Below are 18,343 nucleotides of genomic sequence, written 5' to 3'. Positions count from 1 at the left end.
ACTATTTGCATTTGGTGTTGGCATGTTTTAAATTCAGTCTTTCATTAATTTTTCTTCTTACCTGTTATCTTCCTTTTTCTTGTTATGAAGATAAAGTAGATTTCATTTTACTTTTCATTGTTTTATAACATTAATGTTTAGAAATGATCAGTTCCTATTAGTCACAGCTCACTTTCTTCTTTCCAGTCAGAGATGTATGAAATCCTCTACTAAACAAAAGATGAATGATTTCATGTGTAACTAGAATTGCAAAAGAAATAATTACTGACAAAGGGCCATATTCTGGTTTTACACTCCTTTCCTTCTGTGAAAACAGTAATTTAATTTGATTCAAAGTTTCGAGAATGACAACCTCAGATCAGAGCAAGTAAAGCAAAAAAAAAAAAGAACACAGCAAACTTGCACATGGAAGAGAAATATTGTTGTGGCTAACAGACCTATAGAGGATCTAAATTCAATTTGCTGTTTGCTCCAGGTTCCCTGAGTAAGGCTGCACAAGCCATTTAGTGCCTTAGCACCTACCTTCCCCTCCCTTCTGCTTTCCGCTTCCGACCTGCTGAGCTGCACTTTGTGCCATGAGTTTCAGAGGATAATCATGTAGGAGATTAACTATCATTTGCATTTTGCATTTATTAGCTTTAAGTGTGAGGAGGATTTCATTAAAATCCCCCTCTTTCAATATTATGAATGAGTGAATGTAAGGTTCTTTTTGTGTAATGTAAGTCTTCTGTACACTTCTTTCATATGTCTTCTCTAAAAAATACACCACCTGTGTCTTGCCATTTCTCTCACATGGAAGTTAGTCATATGTCTCCTCATACTCCTCCCAGCTTCTGAACCCTGTTGTTCTTTAAACCTCAGTTATGCTGGTGAAGTGCTCAGATGCTAAGACGATGAACACCAATTCAAAGCCTATAAACAAACAGTGCCCTGTGAGTGCTTCTTCGCACTAATGGCCTAATAGCTAGTTCAGGCTCTTGCCTGTTTAGGACAATCCTCTTGAATGTGAGGAAAAAAGACAGAATAGTGTTATTTCACAGCTACTTTAGATGTAGAAACAACCAATGCCAGAAAAAGAACATGTGCTTTTATGAATCCTTACTTGGAGAGAAAACTGAGGGTGGCATTAGTAAAGAGCAGTAGAGCAGTAGAAATACTCAATGAACAGTGTAGAGTTACTTACTGAGGAAAGGCTAAAAAAAGCCACTTATAGAGATTGGTTAAAATACAACTAATGCAGTGTCGGGGAGTATAAAAATACGAACACCTGAAGGATGTGAACACCAAGCAAGCAAGGAAGGTATTCAGTGTGGCTCATAGAACTGTAACTAGGAGTAATAAGATAAAATCAAGAAGAGGAAAATTAGACTGAAATATCCAACAATGAGATTTCTTGGGCTGGGAATTAGGATGTGTTGGAATTCACCTTTTCCATCTCTGGGTATGAATTCATCTTTACCTGTGATTACCATGGCTGATTCTAACTGTTTTTCTGTGCTGCATGTCTCTTCAGTGGTTACCTTTGCCACTATGGCTTTCAGCATGCATAGTCCAATCTTCTAATGCTGAATAAGTGCAGCTGGACAATTATAATGCAGGGGAGCATTTGATTTGGTCCATTCTTTTCCTACTGAGCTTCTGTACAATCACTGGTCAATATCTACTTATTTTCTTAAAGGACAAAAATGACAACTGTTGTGGAGAAAAGACTGGAACAAGATACATGTTCTTGTGAGCCTTTTAAATTTATTTTTTAGGGAAGGAAATTGTAGTGAGAGAATATGCCTTTCAATTGTAAAAAAGATTTCTGTAGGAAACTTTGCAGAAATGAGGAGATATGATGATCTGCACATTGTGTTTTAGTAATACATTTTTTGCTATTAAGGTGTTTGCCAGATGTTGCCCACCAATCCCATTGATATGCTAACGGCTATGCTACAGTCATTTCCTATCCATAGCACTCTGCAGATACTGGACTACACAAGGGAGTTATCCCTTGAAGTTGATGAGATTACTTTTGTGCGTACTGGTGGCAGGTTTTGTCTTAATCAACTGGACAACCTAGATGAAGCTGCCACAGGAAAATTTGCAGTCCTGAAGCTCTTAGGGTGCCTTACAGCCTGCAGGCACGAAGGGCAGTGCCATGGTGGGAATGTGTCTCTAACTGCCCGTTGGCTGCCTGTGCTCTTCATTTGCAGCTGCCCGACAAGTACTGAGGAGATTCATGTCGCGCTAGTGAGCGCACAGAGAAGAAGGAAGCTGCTCTTTAGGTTAAAACGCTTGAATCAAAGTAACGAAGAATCAGATTTCACTCTCTCGTTGCTTCTAATAGAAAAATCTGTGCACACTGTTAGGTTTCCCTAGTCAAGTATCCTTTTTGTGTCCTCTTTTGTACATCTGCTGAGCAAATTGAGATGTATACCAGTGGTTTGAAAATTGAAAACCTTCAATTTTCATATAAATTACAGGTCAAAACTGTGTAGTGCATCACAGCCCTTTACAGTAAATCACATGCAAAACTAAGTTATGCCCCATTTAAATGACAAAGAAATGCTTGGACTACATGGTAGCTCTTTCCAGTAGTGGCTGAATGAAAGAAAAAATGCGGATAAATAATTAAGGCAGTAATATGTGTGACCACTTTTTTTTAGTATGACTTTTTCTGTTATTATTGTAGCAGAAAGGCTCCCTTCAAAGATAACTAAAGCACTAATGATAGCTAAGAAGGTCATTTATAGGAGGTTAAACTGGTTTAATTAGAATTTATGAGAAGGTTACTATAAGAGTGCAGAAAGATGTTAAGGGGTTAACCTATAAGAGATTACATTGTAGTCAGTGTTCTGTTAAAGTTTGAATTAATTTTTCCCATGGGTTTTTCACATTCTAATTTTCAACTAAATGAGACATCTGTTTCAGAAAAGGAAAATTTGCTATGGTTGTCATAGCAACTATCATTCTGTAAGAAAATTATTCCAATGGTTACTTTAGAACAGAAAGATAGAAATTCAGTACATAAAGCAACATCCGATTGCTAGCACAAATTCTGATAATTCAGCCCTTTTTGAATGGTAGATTATTTGACCTGCAAAACTTGTTCATATGTTTTTAACATAAGGTTAATTGTGCTGTAAACAAATTCACTTCCAATATGTTTTTCCCCTAGAACCTGATATGCAGACAATCATTATTCTTATCATAATAATAATACTGTTGAATTTCAATAGTATATCAAGAGACTCACACTGTTCACTTTAAGAAGATAAAACCTAAATCAAAGTACATTTCTACACATGAGCGCTTCACTTCAGAGGTGAAATACATTCATGATGTATGTCCCTAATTGCCAAATACATTTTCCTTGCATCTTTTTTGAGAATAGCAGATTTTTCTCTTATGAAACATATACTACAGTATTTTCTTTGTAAATTTTGACATATTCTTGAGAATTTATTTTAAAAATTACACTTTTTCCTGAGCAAGCACTGAAAGAGGGATCCAAAAATTCTGTGCTTGCGTTAAGACTTTAACTTTATTTTCCAGTTCCATAATAAATGGAAATTTTAGACAAAGTTGTCTTTGCATGATATCCAGGTCACAGGCTTGTTAGTGGGTATTAAAGAAGATTTTTTTTTCCCTGCTCAGAAACTTCGATGGCTGTTTTGCGATAACGTTGCAGAAGAAGGGACTTGGGGATTTATAAAATCCCTGTGGGCTTCTAAAGATGGTTTTACTTTTGTGCAGGGGGCACTGAAGTGTGCAGTTTTCCTTTCTTTTCTTACATGTAAAGCCCACTAACATCTTCCACCGAAGCGTTTCTTGGCATTCAGATTTTTGCCAAAAATATTCCAGACGTTCCTTTCGATCTTCGGATTGTCACAAAAGACAGCATAATGGCAAATCACCCAAGCTGGAGCCTTTCCCCGTTACAAAAGAGCAGCTCTGGCGTGCATAACTTAGCGACCCTTAGCTCAGGCACAGAGGACCTGCCACCGCAAAGGCAGGCAGGCAGGCAGGCAGGCAGGCAGGCCAGGAAGGGGGAAGGCGCCTCTCGTCTTAATAAGCAGATCATGCCTATTCATTAGGGAAAACGGGCTTTTTCAAAAGTGGCGCTGGCAGGCCCCGCACCGTGGCGGCTGGCCTGGACTCTGCCCTCCGTGGAGGCCATTCCTGGTCATTCGGGTTTCGACGGGATTAAACTGGCTTCTGACAGGACCTGTGGCAGGCGTGATTATTTCTCTTTCTAAACACTTCACTGTATTCTTAAAGTAATGATTCTATAGATTTGTAACCTTTTTCTCTTTGGCAAATATTGATCTGTTCCTGGGAGAGCAGAGCAGAGTGGCCATGGGCCACCCTGCGGTGCCTGGCGCAGCTGCAGGGTGCGGGCCGGCAGGGCCAGCGACGGCTGCAAACAGGGGACTTGGTTTGGTGACTCTTTCAGTGGGTTTAAAAGCTAAAGCGGGATTTACCATACTGACACTTTGTTTGCCTCCTATTTGCCCTTTCAAATGTTTTTCGTCAGTGAGGTTTTGCTCCTGGAAAACTTGCTCTAGGCCTGAATACAATTTGCCAAATTGTTTAATATTTTCATCTTGGTGCAGGAAGATACTTAGCATTTAAGGTCTGGTATGCAAGCCTGAGAACCTCTGCATATTTTTATAAAGCTTCCCACTTCTGCAGTATCTGAGCGCCTCACAGGCTTCGGTTTATTTATTTTCACAGCATTCCTGTGAGGTAAAAATACTCCCATTCTGTCAATGGTGAGCTTAGCATAAAGCCACTCTGCTCAAGCTCCACAGGCTGCAGTTTGGCTCTGCGTGCCAGTGTTATGCAGGGAGTTTGCTGCAAAATAAGCCAGTAGATGGACCAGGAGTTCCCTATCACCCCAGCAGTAGAAAGGGGAGACATCATATACCTGCGAGCTGGGTGCCAGGCTTCGTGGGAGGAAAGCCTGCTGTAAGGTGAATAGGTAACCAAAAAACGGTCACTGGAAAGGTACAGGTGTCTGCAGAAGGCGGGGGCTGAGGAGAGGCTGGCACTTCCTCAGTCGGCTGCCCAGCTAGTCCCTGCTCTGAGCAGCCTGACCCAGAACGAAGTTTCTACTCTGTTGCTGCTGCTTTTAGCGGCTCTTCTTCACATCGCTGTTCCCAGCTTCTGGAGGCTGAGATATATTCCCGGTCCCAAAGGCAGATGGACAAAGTGTCACATCTGTTTGCCGGGACACCTGCTCGCCCAGGGCGTGGCGTGGTGAAGAGCGAGGAGAGGAGCGCTGCGCCTTGGATGCAGGAAGCCCCTCGGTCTTGTATAGAGAAAAGTTAAGGCTCTTGTTGTCCATACAAGAAAGGAAACATTCTGCAAAACCCCCTTCTGCCTTTCGCTTTACCAGAATTTTCTTTTCTTCCCTCGGGTAAGCCACATCCCTTTATATTTTAGCAAGCTCTGTAATTTTTAAGCTGTTTTCAGTCAACATGTGCTTTGCAGCATCCCGAAAGAAGAAGTGGGAAATATATCATCGTGGAGACTGCAGACATGCTAATTTTTGAAATGTTAGTCAAGCATCAGTAATGGAAGAGGATGAATAATAGCTTTATGGGCATTTTCTTTTGTCTTTGCCATACATGATGTAAAGAGGAGTTCAGAGAATTTCTTTAAAAGGACTCTTTCTTTCTGCCTTTTGATGCAGAGAGGGAGTGTAAAGCTTTCTTCAACAAAGTAACATCTCAAAGGGAACTTTGGTTGATGTGTATGTATTTATAAATGCTAAGGCTGCAATTATCATAAACCTTATTAAATCACAGCAGCTTATTTGTTGTTCTCCAAATATGGATATGGCTAGAACACATCAGTCAAAAAAATAAAAAAAAAAATCCAACCTAAAACTAACCCCTCAATTTTATGACCTAGAATTAGAGCATAGTCAGCAAGACATAATTTACCACTGTGATGTAATTGCTGTGAAATATAGTTTTTTAATCAATGGGATGGCAATATACAGATAAATTATATTCTGACTGGCAGTGTTACAGTCCCACTGCTCCATGATGAGCTGCTCCATAAATATGTTTTAAAAAATGTAAATGCCCGTCTGATAAGAAATCTTGAATATGTGAAGTCTTATTTAAAAGCAAGTCAACACACGAGAGGACATAGGAAAATTATGTGTAAGAAAAGAAGCGGTACTCTTGTTGTGATGTGATGCTTCCAATTAGGAAAACAAAACAGCGCAGATGATGTCGCCAGCTTTGTAACAGGATCTGTCGTGCCAGGGTCTATCCTTGCCCAGTGGGTCGTAGGCTCAGGGGTAAACGTGAAATGAGATAATGTGAAACATGTATCCACATGTACCTATCTGAGACAGGTGTTCTTCTAGATACCATGGGAGTCCAGCACACTGATCCATGCATGGAGATCTTGCTATCCAGGTCTTGTAATAGTTGCTTCTCATCTAGTTGGAGGAATACTATGAATATTTTACTGTATGCTGCCTACTTAACTGGTAAGAACTGCACTGATTTTCCACACATGTTAAATAACACTGGCTGTATGGAAAGAGAGTTTTATTGTGTATAGAAATAAGAAAAGGAATGCCATTTGTGTCTCCAAAGTCCATGCTAGTAAGGAGTCAATCTCTGTATTTTAGTTAGGTAACCAATACATGGGAGTAGCACTGAAGTCATTCTCCTCCTCTCTTGGCAGGCAACCTTGGTTTTATGGCTGGGGCTTTAATCTTCCACGAGGCCAAGCACTATTAGAGAAATGGAACCTTATTCCAGATGGAATAGATATTCTTATTACACATGGACCACCTCTTGGTAAGAAAATATTAGTGCTGTTAGCTGTGTATGTCCAATGATTATACAGTAACTGATGGCTCTCTGTAGACAGAGGGGAACCCTGGCTCTGCAAAAGGCATGGGCAACATCCCTACCGAGTCATGCAGCGCCAGGACTGCAGCTCAGCTTTATGTTTCATCATTACCTATGCTCAATGGTAGGGAATTAAATTAAGTCTTAAGAAATAAAGCCTTAATAAATTAAGTCTTAATGAGCCTTATAAATAAGCAAGGTCCAACTTATCCGTGCCTCTGCCATGGGTGAAATCGGTAGACCTAAAGCCTGCTTGGAGAGAAATGCAGGATCAGGCCCAAGGTTTCTACCTACTTTTTTTACCACTGGCTTGCTCTCTTACTTGCAGTAGTGTTCCCTTGCCAGCAAATACCAGAGTTTGTCTTTTTCCTCCTCATGCTGACATGATGTATCTTCTGGCTCACAAACCCAAATGCTGCCATTGTTTGCCTGTGCTTTGGATGGCACAGGCGAACTGCCTGTCTTCAGTGGAGTCTGGCAACACTAACAGAGCAACAAGAAGCACCCTTGCATTTGTGTCTTACAAATAATAATATAGATGATAAAAAGCATGCCAGGAGAGATTTCTTATATTCCTAGATAATAGTCATTTGGTCTGTGTTATGGAAATAAAATAATCAGAGAAATGTTTGCCATGATTCAATAAAGACTGTTAACATATTTTCCAACATATTTAACATATAACAAGTTAAATTTAATGCAAATACATTTAACTCTCAGTGATGTAATAACTGGACAGGGATGTTAAGCATGTACTTAACTGTGCAGGAGTGCTTTGTGTAAGAGGAAGGCTAGTTGCTTTCTTTAAACCTTTAGATTCCCTTCAGTCCTCAATTTCCTGAAGCTAAAATCCTCTTGTCTTCCACCCTTTCTTCTCCTCTTACAAAATTTGGAGGAGAAAGTATCTAAAATGTTTGTGGGTTTTTTTTTTCTTTAGAAAGACAGGATTGCATTCCACTGCTCACTAATCCTGGGGGAAAGGGCTTCTTTGTGAGCATGGTTTCTCACAATGAGGGCAAGTGTTTTGATACTCCACCTAACCTATTTCTATGCCATAGACTGATTTTAATATGGACCTGTATCATAAAAGCGGATGGCAGAAATGAATTGTTTAGGCCTTCAGATGTCAGCTCTGAATAATTAGTACTGAGGCTAATCCCTATAGGATACAAGGCCTGAGTGGTAACACTGAATCTGTGATATTGTTTTGTTTACGTCGTATGTTTTTAAAACATTAGCAGAAATATCAGTACTTTTAAACCCATTTTTAAAAGCAGCTGCTTCAGCCAATTAGCTGTAAAAGAAATCCAAACTTCAGTTCATTCAAAGAATATCCCTATACCTAGAGTTTGTAATGCAGCATTTGAAGGTGGAGAGCAGGATTGACACCAGCCAGCATCATGCACCTTGCTAATTGAGCCTGCAGGACTCTCCAGGCAGCCTATGGGAACCGCAGGGGAGCAGAGCCTCCAGAGAGCAAGGCAGAGCTGGAGTCCAACTGGCATGCTGTAATAATAAACTTAATAGTAAATTTAATAATAAAGGAGTAATTTAATAATTGTGATAATTCTGAGGAGGAGCCTCCTATCTGCACTCACTATAACTGGATAACATGAATTCCCCCCAACTCCCTCCCTTCCTCAGTATTTGTTCTTTTTTTTTTCTTAAGCTTAAACCATCCTCCAAGGATTTTCTTTTTTAAAAGTTCCTGTTTCTTTGTCTTTTTCTTATTGATGCTTTAATAGATGGCTGAAGCAGAGAACACTCTGCCTGGGGGCATCAGCTGGTGGTATCCCTGGCCCCCATAGCAACAAATATATGATGCTTCAAAAGAAATTAGCACTCTTGCCTACTTACAGGACCTCCTTATTATGTAGCGCTGTCCACAGACGTTTTGGGAGATGGGAGCCTCCTTGACCCTCCCAGCCAATTATTTTAACCAGAAAGCTGATTACTGTTGTTCTGATCTTGGACAGCATCACTAGAGCTGTTCTTAATGATCATGAAAAGCAATCAACCCTCTTGCAAATTCCTCTTTTTCTCCAGCATGGTTGCCTAAATTCTGTCCATCATTCATTTTCTGTGCTTTTTTCTCATTCCCCCACTTCAAAAGAGCACGCATCCTCCTAACCCAATTAATACTACATTATTAGATAGATTTAAAATTATCTGCATGATTTAGAAGCAGAAACACCATTAAGAGTTAGTAGAATTTGTGTTTCTAAGTCACTTAGGTGCGTAACAAAAATCCAACACACAATTGTTTACTTTTTTTCTGTTTTAGAGTAGTACTTTGGGATGAAATCAGGGCAGGAGGTTCACACAGGATGAGAAAACAAAGATTAAACAGCTATTAATGACCATTTTATTGGTAACCTGTTTATTAATGAAGATATGCCATGTTTTCATAGCTCATGAACTGTAGTACTCATGATTATGGAATCCATGCTAATGCTCATTTCTATATCAGCATTTTTTTGTTTCTTTTGTGTGTAGGATAACTTTTAAAGTCCTTTCCCTGACTTCTTAAGATCTACATTTAGGATTCTTTTATTTCTCTTCAAAAAGTTGACTTTCCTTTTCTTTGTTTTTTTTTAATTTAATTTCACCCTTAAGTCTTCATTTGTAGCTGTCTGCTTGATTGTCTATGAGAAAGATTTATACTTTCCTGACAGCTGCAGAAACCTGTTTCAAGTAACCAAACATTAAAAAAACCCTAAGATGAACTCTAATTGTTAGCTAGGTGTAATCAATTATTCTTAGTTTGTGTAGTCAGGTGTATATAATAAGCTGCAAACATATGGGAAAGCTTCAGAAGGGTGATAATGCATGTAAACAAAAACATGTTCAACATAAATAATGCTTAATTTAATGGAGAAGTTAATTTTACGGATTTTTGTTTGCAAAGTTTTTGAAGTGGAAATACTTTTGCCTTTATGCTCACCACAGACATTCTGACAATTAACTGTTCCAAATCGTTGAGGCAGCAAAACCTGGAGTTTGCTCTAATGCATTTACTCTGAAAAAAGCAGGAAGTGGATTCTGGAAGAGCTGCTGGGCTCACTTTAACATCTTAAAGCTAATATTTCATACACTGAATTTTGAACTGCTTTGGAGGACAAAAGTGACCAGTAGAATCAATTTCCGGAGCTGAACATTGCTCTCCCCTGTCTGAATTTAGCTGCATTTTCTCTTTGAACACAAACTCCTCAGGAGCCAAGCTGGCATCTTCATCAGTGTCCAAATGAATTGGGAGTCTAAGTCTGTTATCAGAATTGCCTCTAATCGACACTTAGGACACTGCATTCCTAAATAGTTTTTGAAAGTCGGACTTAGCTCTCTGAGTAGCTCTGACACTCGGGCAAATTTTTACGATTTTCATAAACCCGCACAATGTACTGAGCCAGTTTTCAAAGACTGGCATCTAAAGAGGTCTCTCTCAATGTACGAATCTACTGTGAAGCTCAGGTACATCTGTTTCGCAAGAGCTTGAACATCGTAGTTCTGGTTTCTTAAGTCGGTTGGCTCCTTAGCCGTGCTCGACATGGCCTCAAAAATACACGTAGGAAAACTAGGCCCAAAGTCTGTACCTCTCTGGCTGGCCACCATTTTGTCAAAGGCACCAAGTATTCACACGATTACAGCAATCTAAGTCAGAGATACAAAGCTATGGCAGGCATACAGTGGTAGTACAAGCATAAATAAGGAAGGGAAAAACAGAATAATTGTATCTTCTTTTTTTCCAGATTGATAAAAATGGCAGAACAATAGAAAGAAAAAAAAAAAAAGATTAGTTATTCCAAACTCTCTAATACAACAACATCCTTCTAATATACTACTAGTTGAAGGAAGCACCAGGAAACACAAGGCTTTTGTTGACAGTAAACATCCCTCTGAAGTCATGATGTTAGACATATAAGCAAGTTGGTGAAGATTTTTGTCTGTTTTCATTAAAAAATTATTTTTTATAAGAACTTTGTGCAAGTAAATATAGCGCTTACAAACATATCTGCTGCAAAAGGACTGAATTTCTGTTGCTAGCTAAAGTCCATACATTTAGGCTAGTGTAGTTTCCTATGTCACGGAGCCCTTAAACCAGTTCTACCTGAGGATACTGTTTTTTGGCACCCTATGCGTTCCTCACCCGAGTGCCACTAATGTGAAGATTCAATGTGATAACAATATAGTTTGAATATTAGCAGCACCAGATCCAAAGATTAAAGACAAAGTGCTTCATTTTTAGAACTAGAATCTAGGACTAGATTTAAACAGCTAAATGTTGATTTAGATGCCTGACTTTAGACACTCACTTTGGATGTACTGCTCTGTACTCTTTAGTGTCTTAAAGGAAGAAGGACGGATGAAGCATTGAGCTTTGCTGCCAACAGCAGCGCAAAAGTGCTTTAATTGCAGTGATTTTTTTTTCCCCTTGCAAAAACAGTTGGCAAGAATGATCATAGTCCTTTTCTTTTGGATCAGCTCTTATGTCTTTCTTCAAATATTTTTCTTTCCTTCCTCTTCTACTGACCAAGGAAAACACTGTTTTTTTCCCCCATCAATTCTTCTGTGACTGCTTGTGAGAAGCTGGGAGACATTAAACCTCAGAAATGTTTTTGAATACTACAGCAGTAAAGCTTTGCAGATAACCTGGCTTCTTTTAAAGCTTTCCTTTCTTTTCTAAAGGTTTTCTAGACTGGGTTCCTAAGAAAATGCAACGGGTAGGATGTGTTGAGCTGCTGAACACAGTCCAGAGACGAATACAGCCAAGGCTTCATGTTTTTGGACATATCCATGAAGGTTAGAAAATGTTTCTCTATATCCGTATTTAAAACCATGAACACAGAAATTGTCTGCTTGAACCAGCATTTTCAGACCTGAATACCTGAACTGAAGCCCCTCAGAAATTCAGATCACTTATTTGGCTTCATATATACATATAGATGAAATTTGCTGATACCCACATTTCAATATTTGTACCTCAGTTTCTCTTTCAGTTTCCATGTCTATAAAATAGGGTGATGGCTCCTTCACAGTGAGAATTACTGTGAATTTTAAAATAAGGACACAAGTCCAGTAGTTACAGAAAGTGATTAAATATTAGAACTGATGGATTCAGTTTTCCTCTGCTGAATTTCTGTGTGACTTGAGATAACTCAGGTAAGCTCTCCGTGTCTCAGTTTCTGCTTTTGTAAAATGGGTAAAAGTGCTTTGGGTGGGGAGGTGCTTCGAAGGCTTAATCTTCAAGACTGGACAATTAAGGTTGTCTGCCCCCCTATCAGTGCCTGTACAAAGATAAAATCAAGAGGGATGTTACCACTGACTTGTGTAGAAGTGCAATATATGTATTCATGTATTGATTTGCTTTGGCAGGGGAAACAATTAGCACCCAGACAAAACAAGAATGTTCTCTTGCCTGTCTGATTTTTGACTGGAAAAATAAATTCCCATCACATAAGTCAGTAAATGGTGACAAACGTGCTCCACTGAAGTCAATGACAGTAGGAGTTCATCTCAGAGAAGGAGTCTGTCCTGTTAGGGGTGCACATGTAATGGCAGCAAGTCTTCAAGCAGTGTCTGTACCAAAAGAAACCACTGGGCTGTGCAGAAATGTACCCATTGGCATAGAAGCATGTATTATCAGCTGCTTAGTTTTTGGCAACGTTAGCTTATTGGCAGGAAAAGGTGCTCCACAGCTGCCAGCTTGCTGCTTCTGGGACTGCTCCAGCCTTCAATTTAGGATATCTGTGGTTCTCACCAGTGTAGAAATGAACAACTGGAAAAAATGGAGTAGTTGGCACTCAGATACTTCTGGTTTTGAGCAGAACCATTACCCTTCCCCAAAAATCCCACTCAGACTTGCTGCTTGGCACTTTTACCCTGCTAGGTTAGGAGTGACACTGGTTAGAGGTGTGCCAGCGTAAAACTGATGGAGGAGGACATTCCGATCATTATTTTGTAAGGCAGGGATTAAGTCCATTCTCCTCATGTGTCTTATCTGCTGTGACCTGTTAATGCCTAGGTAATGTCCAAAGTGCTGTTAAAAGCACAGAGAAAACAAACAATGCATAGACAGTACTTTTTCCTATCCCCTTGCTGTGACAGCAATCTTTGAGGATCTGTACACAAATACAGTTCAGATTCATTGTCCTGTCAGAAATCGTAGGCCAGGTGAGTTTCAGGGGGTCTAAGCAAACAGTTAGTAAGCCATGAAGCTTCAGGCAGGTAAACAAAATCCCATCTGCTAAGACCAAGCCCAGCTTTGGCTCCCAAGAGAAGAGAATGGCGCCTCCACAGAATGGTAAATGGTCTGAATTAATGCAGTTGGCACGGTAGGTATGAGAGCTCAGAAACAAGGTACTCTTCTTGTAAACTATCATAATTTAGAGAAAACAAATTGGGAAGTGCATAGCCTGTTTTGCAGTGGGACGCTAAATCTCTGCAGAGGAGAATTCCCATTGCAGACCGCCTGTGTAAACGAAGCTGCTCTTTGTAGTGGGAATGCAGGATATGAACAGATGAGTTCTTCCCCTGACTGAGCAGAGCTACATCTGCAGCAGTCATTTGCTAAACATACAGGAGGAAGAGCTGCGTAGAAGGGATGTTTCGTCCCTATTCCCCCTCTTCACTGCTGTCTCTGCCAAAAAAGCACCTCTACGCCTGGACTCACTGCCGGTCCCCCCGTGGAGGTGACAAGCAGCACAGCAGGGCTCCAGCTACGATTCTGCGTTAGCCAGCACTTGCCTGAGGTCATGGCAAAGGAAACTCTCTTCTGGCACTTGGGGAAGAGTGAAAACTGTAGCATTCATGAATCTTCCAGCTAAGACAGTGTATTAGCAAGCCGATTTTGTTCTCTACAAATGCGTAGCTGAGGCGAGCGAAGTCCCAGCAGCAATGCTAGCCATCCTTGGTGCGGGTTGCATTTTGCACAGAACAATTGTTCTGTGGCAAGCAGCAAGCGATTTTAAGACATGTCTATGACAGGAACCTGACAGAGTTCTCTTCCCTCCCCAGTCCCTAATTATTGTGTGTTTTTTCCGCGGGGAGTCCAGGAGGCCTTGCATTATTCAGGATATTTTAAGGAAAGAAGAAAGGAATTTGGCTACTGTTTCTTTGTTTGTAAAATCTGCAACTAGCAATGCTTCTATAAGACATGAAATTGCACTCAGAAAACCTATAGGATCCTAGGTACCTGGGATATGAATAGCTTTATAACTCAGTGTATGTTTGTAACAATTAATACATTTCACCATTAACTTCATTAATGGTGGAATTAAACCTTGTTACAAAAGCTTTCTACTAGGTAATTTCCCCAAAGTCATATATTTATGATTGTGAATGCATTTCGTCATATTGATCGTATATGCATTTATTTCCATGCAAGTTTCCAATATTAAGCTTTTAGTTTTATTGTAATCAAGCCGATGTTTTTTTCCTAGTCTTTCATGTAAAATTTTTTGGCAATGGAGAGAGTGTGTCCACTTCTCTATAATGCTGGGGCAGTTGAAGGGATTTTTCTTCACCTTCTGAAACAGTGTTTTGCTGTATTTCTACAAGCATTAGAACTGACAAAGTTTGATTTCCTGCAGATTTCTCTCTGGAATTCTTTGACTTGGGTGTCTAGTCAGACAGGAGAGGCGATGAAAGCTTCTTCTCCACAGCTGAGACATTTAGAAGGTGTTTTCTCCTGTAGAAATGTTATGGCGTCTCAGGGTGTGAATTCACCATGTCCTTCAGAGAATGCATTAAGAAAGTCCTTCTTCCCTACCTGGGCAGGCATTTTAGTGTCCATCAAATTTGATTGAAATTGGTCAACAAGTTCAAAAGTGTGTGGTAAGAAGAGGTTCCCACACAGACAAATCCCATCCGGTAAACATGCACACACACTCCTTAGTCATGCAATCCTTTTTCTTCATGGGTTGCTTTAAAAAAGTACATCGGACAGAAATCAATGGTGGAAAATGATGGTTGCCCAAAGTTTGGTGTATTAATGACTGCAAGCATAAATGATCGGAAATAAGGTTTTGTTCAGTGCTGAAATTGTCTAAGCTCTATCTTCCCATCCCCTCCAAAAATGACAAAGTTAAGAAAAAAAAAGCTTTTCAAAGAAAACTATCAATATTTCTAAGGAGGCTGGGGGAGGAGGCTGCTGGGGGTTATAGCCACTAGCTGTTGAGAGTCAATTTTGTTTTTCTTACAGAATTTAAAAGGCTGCAAAAAGTTCTGCTCTGGGACAAAGATGTTACTAGTCCAGGAAAACATCACTTTGTGCATGGGCAGGATTTTTTAAACTCTTCTGAGTAATGAATGTGGCACTCCTGAGTCCTGCTCATCATCGCTGTGTGATAAAAGTGAATAATAAGAGTAACCAGAGCTTTTCTTCTTTGTAGGTTATGGCGTAATGGCTGATGGAACTACTACCTATGTGAATGCATCTGTGTGCACTGTGAATTACCAGCCTCTGAACCCACCTATAGTTATTGATTTACCTACGCCAAGGAACACATGATTATTATAAGGGTTTAATGTCATGCTCCACATATTAGCAACTTTATATTGCTGGCTGAGAATCTCAATAGGGAACTATTCAACAAAAAAGCAAAACCTTCTTCTTTTTTCCCTGTTAGTTCTTCAGAGATAACTTTGAGTGACAAAAACGGATGAGGAACAAAGACATTTTGGTGCCATTATCTGCCGGAAGCAGATAAAGACTTTAACATTTCACCATTAAAATATCTGTGAACACAGAAAAGTGAATGCATTCGACACACACACACATATATATATATATCAAGTGGGGACCTTTGTATATACCATACATTATATTGGACTTATTAAAAGAACAATATCTTTCAAAGGAGTGTTTCTTTAAGAAAGTTTGCAGTTTAAACATAAGTGTTTAGACTAGGATTTCCTCATTTCAGATGTTTCCCAGTGAGCTCTTGGTAAAAGAAAAGTGGTGGTGAAGATGTTTTCCCTTAATTAACATGGCAAATGTAAAAGATGGAATGCGAATGACCAGTCACAGGAGGAAAGCTATTATTCCAAGTCCTCCAGGTCTACGTCTTCGCATCTTTTCAAAACCAATGCAATAGAGGCCCTAATTCACTGTACTGAAATGAAGTTTTACTACATCTGGCATTACAGATGGTAAGGGAAATGGTACATATTGCCAGCATGCTGTAAACAGCTCAGCATTCAAGAAGGGAGACTGTGTTAAGTGCAGTATAAACTCAGGAATTTGTAACCTGGCCTCGCCTGTGAAAAAGGATGACATTTCCCTTAAAAAAAAAAAAAGCATAATTGTGTTTTCATATGGTAAGGCAATGTGTGATTGTATGTAAAAAGCAAAAAAAAAAAAAAAAAAAACCAATGATTTTCAGTAGTGGTATTTTAAATAAAACCCAGTGGGACTTTTTGTTTAAAACCTGTTAATGGGACTTGCAGCCAATGATGAGATTACTGGTTTGAATGTGGCCCCAGTCGGAGGTGATCAAATGTCACTGTGAGAATTTCATCCTCGGGGAAGCTTTACGTACTTCACGGGGGGCATTCCAAGGTGGCATTTGGGCATCTCTCTTTGCAGAGCTGTGTAGTAGCATAAGTGCAATGAATGACGAGGACACGCCGATGGGCACAGAGCGGGGCTCACCTCCCAAAACCTGCTGCTGCTCTTCGCCCGCCAGCAGACACCGCCGAGAGAGGCCAAGGACTAACTGAGCGGCCAAGCTGAACTCTACCTGGCACGTTGAATGTGACACAACTGGGCAAAGTCAGGGACGTTGCAGGAGCTGGCTGGGACCGCGACACGAGTATTGCCCATGCAGCTCTTCGGCAGGTTAACGGAGGTGTTGAATGTGCTGGGATTTCAGTCCAGCCCTGGGTGGTAGCTCTAGACCTGACTAAAAACCCCCACAATATAATGTGCTTCAAACATGCCCTATAGGAAATGGGTCTCTGCCTTGAGCTATCAAACTTCTCCAATTTCAAAGAAATCAAAAAGAGCCTTTTGCCTTAACGGAGATTATTTAACTGCTGTATCCTGACTGCGGACATTCTGAATTGGGGGGCTGACTGCATCTATATATTAATCTCCTTCCCACACATTAGGCAAATCATTGCGCCACCAATACAGGGTTGTTTGCAGGTATGCGCATAGCCCATATTTGCACACACAGACTGGACAATTGTGTATGTTACTTTTTGCCTGATATATGGATATAAATGTGAGCTTTGTGTAGCAGCTGCGTGTACATTATATGCACATACAATTTAAAACACCTGTTTCTCAAAACCAGACTAGCAACCTCAAATCTGAGCAAGGTAGGCAGAAACATTACATTTCCCACGCCTCCCACATGCAACAGCTCTTCTTCCAGCTGCTGTTGGAAGCAGGGAAATTTGACCCCATAACCAATTCATGCTACGGACCCACTAATATCAGAAAACATGACAAGCCACAAATCTGTCCTTTCTCGTAGGCTGGTTGGTGACTTGGGAGCTAAACAAATTTGCTGCTTTTTCCTGAAACAAAAAGCAAAACAATAGGCCTCATTCTGCAACTGTTTTTTAGGTGAATCGCTCACATGTGCATGAACAGCCTGCTGCGAATTCAGGTGGGGCTACTTTGCAAGAACTACTGGTGTAGAAATGGCAAGATCAGTTCCTAAATCAGCAAGAACTGAAATTCATAGTTTAATATGAACGCCTGCCATCACTGGAAAGATGAACAATAGCACATAGTTAGAATAAAAGTGTCTTAGCGAGTCACAATTCAAGCATTTTGAAACAAATGTGGCAGGAAATTGGCTGTATATTAAAGAAGTCTGAAATGTTTACATTCATTCATGGCACTTAAGGTACTAAAATGTTAAAGTGAGGGAAAGAGGTCCTTTTATTAGCCTCGACAAAATTTCTATGTCAACCATAAACTATTCTCTTAAAAATAATTTTTCCTAAGGTATCTTCAAAATACTGTGTATTTTTATGTGAAAAAAAAGATATGAAAGCAGCTGTTACTTCAAAATATCATTTAAAGTACTTGAGGTATGAAAGCTTAAAGGTTATTTAATCATTTTGGCATAACTTGATTGTTGTTGTAATTTTTGGTCAAGCATGTTAGACAAATAAAGTCTTAAAAAAAAAACAACAAAAGAGATGTTCTCTTTATGGCTGCCTCGTACATTCAATTCTAGCAGGATGTCCCATGTGAAAACCCCTGCACATCACCCCCCAGGCGCAGGTGCCGGCCACGGCGCTCCTCAGGGAGCACTGCTGGCTGCCCAGTGCACGTCCCCACCGGATGCTGCATGGGCAGGACACTCCTGACCCTCTGCTGACTTCAGGCCTCGCGAGGAGTTTCACAGGCACCGCAATGGTGCTGCGAGACAGTCGGGGACTGGGGCGACCGGGAGATCCCTGCCTTTGGGAGCGGGCAGCAGTGCTGGGGAAGGGTGGTTTACATCTGGGGTTATGAACCT

General features: G+C 40.3%; 1 protein-coding gene across 5 annotated transcripts in view; it reads left to right on the top strand.

The window, feature by feature from the left end:
• Positions 1–18,002, top strand: part of MPPED1 (metallophosphoesterase domain containing 1) — a 68,252-nt gene extending 50,250 nt beyond the window's left edge. For all 5 annotated transcript variants that reach the window (XM_067305479.1, XM_067305491.1, XM_067305485.1 and 2 more), the window contains exons 5-7: positions 6,697–6,812; positions 11,550–11,663; positions 15,254–18,002. In XM_067305479.1, coding sequence (XP_067161580.1) covers positions 6,697–6,812; positions 11,550–11,663; positions 15,254–15,372 — 349 coding nt within the window. In that variant the 3' untranslated portion in view covers positions 15,373–18,002. The remainder of the gene's footprint in view (positions 1–6,696; positions 6,813–11,549; positions 11,664–15,253) is intronic.
• The last annotated feature ends 341 nt before the right edge of the window (positions 18,003–18,343 follow it).

This window comes from Apteryx mantelli, chromosome 1 (assembly GCF_036417845.1).
Source record: "Apteryx mantelli isolate bAptMan1 chromosome 1, bAptMan1.hap1, whole genome shotgun sequence".
Lineage (NCBI taxonomy): Eukaryota > Metazoa > Chordata > Aves > Apterygiformes > Apterygidae > Apteryx > Apteryx mantelli.
This window is presented reverse-complemented; position numbering and strand designations above follow the sequence as displayed.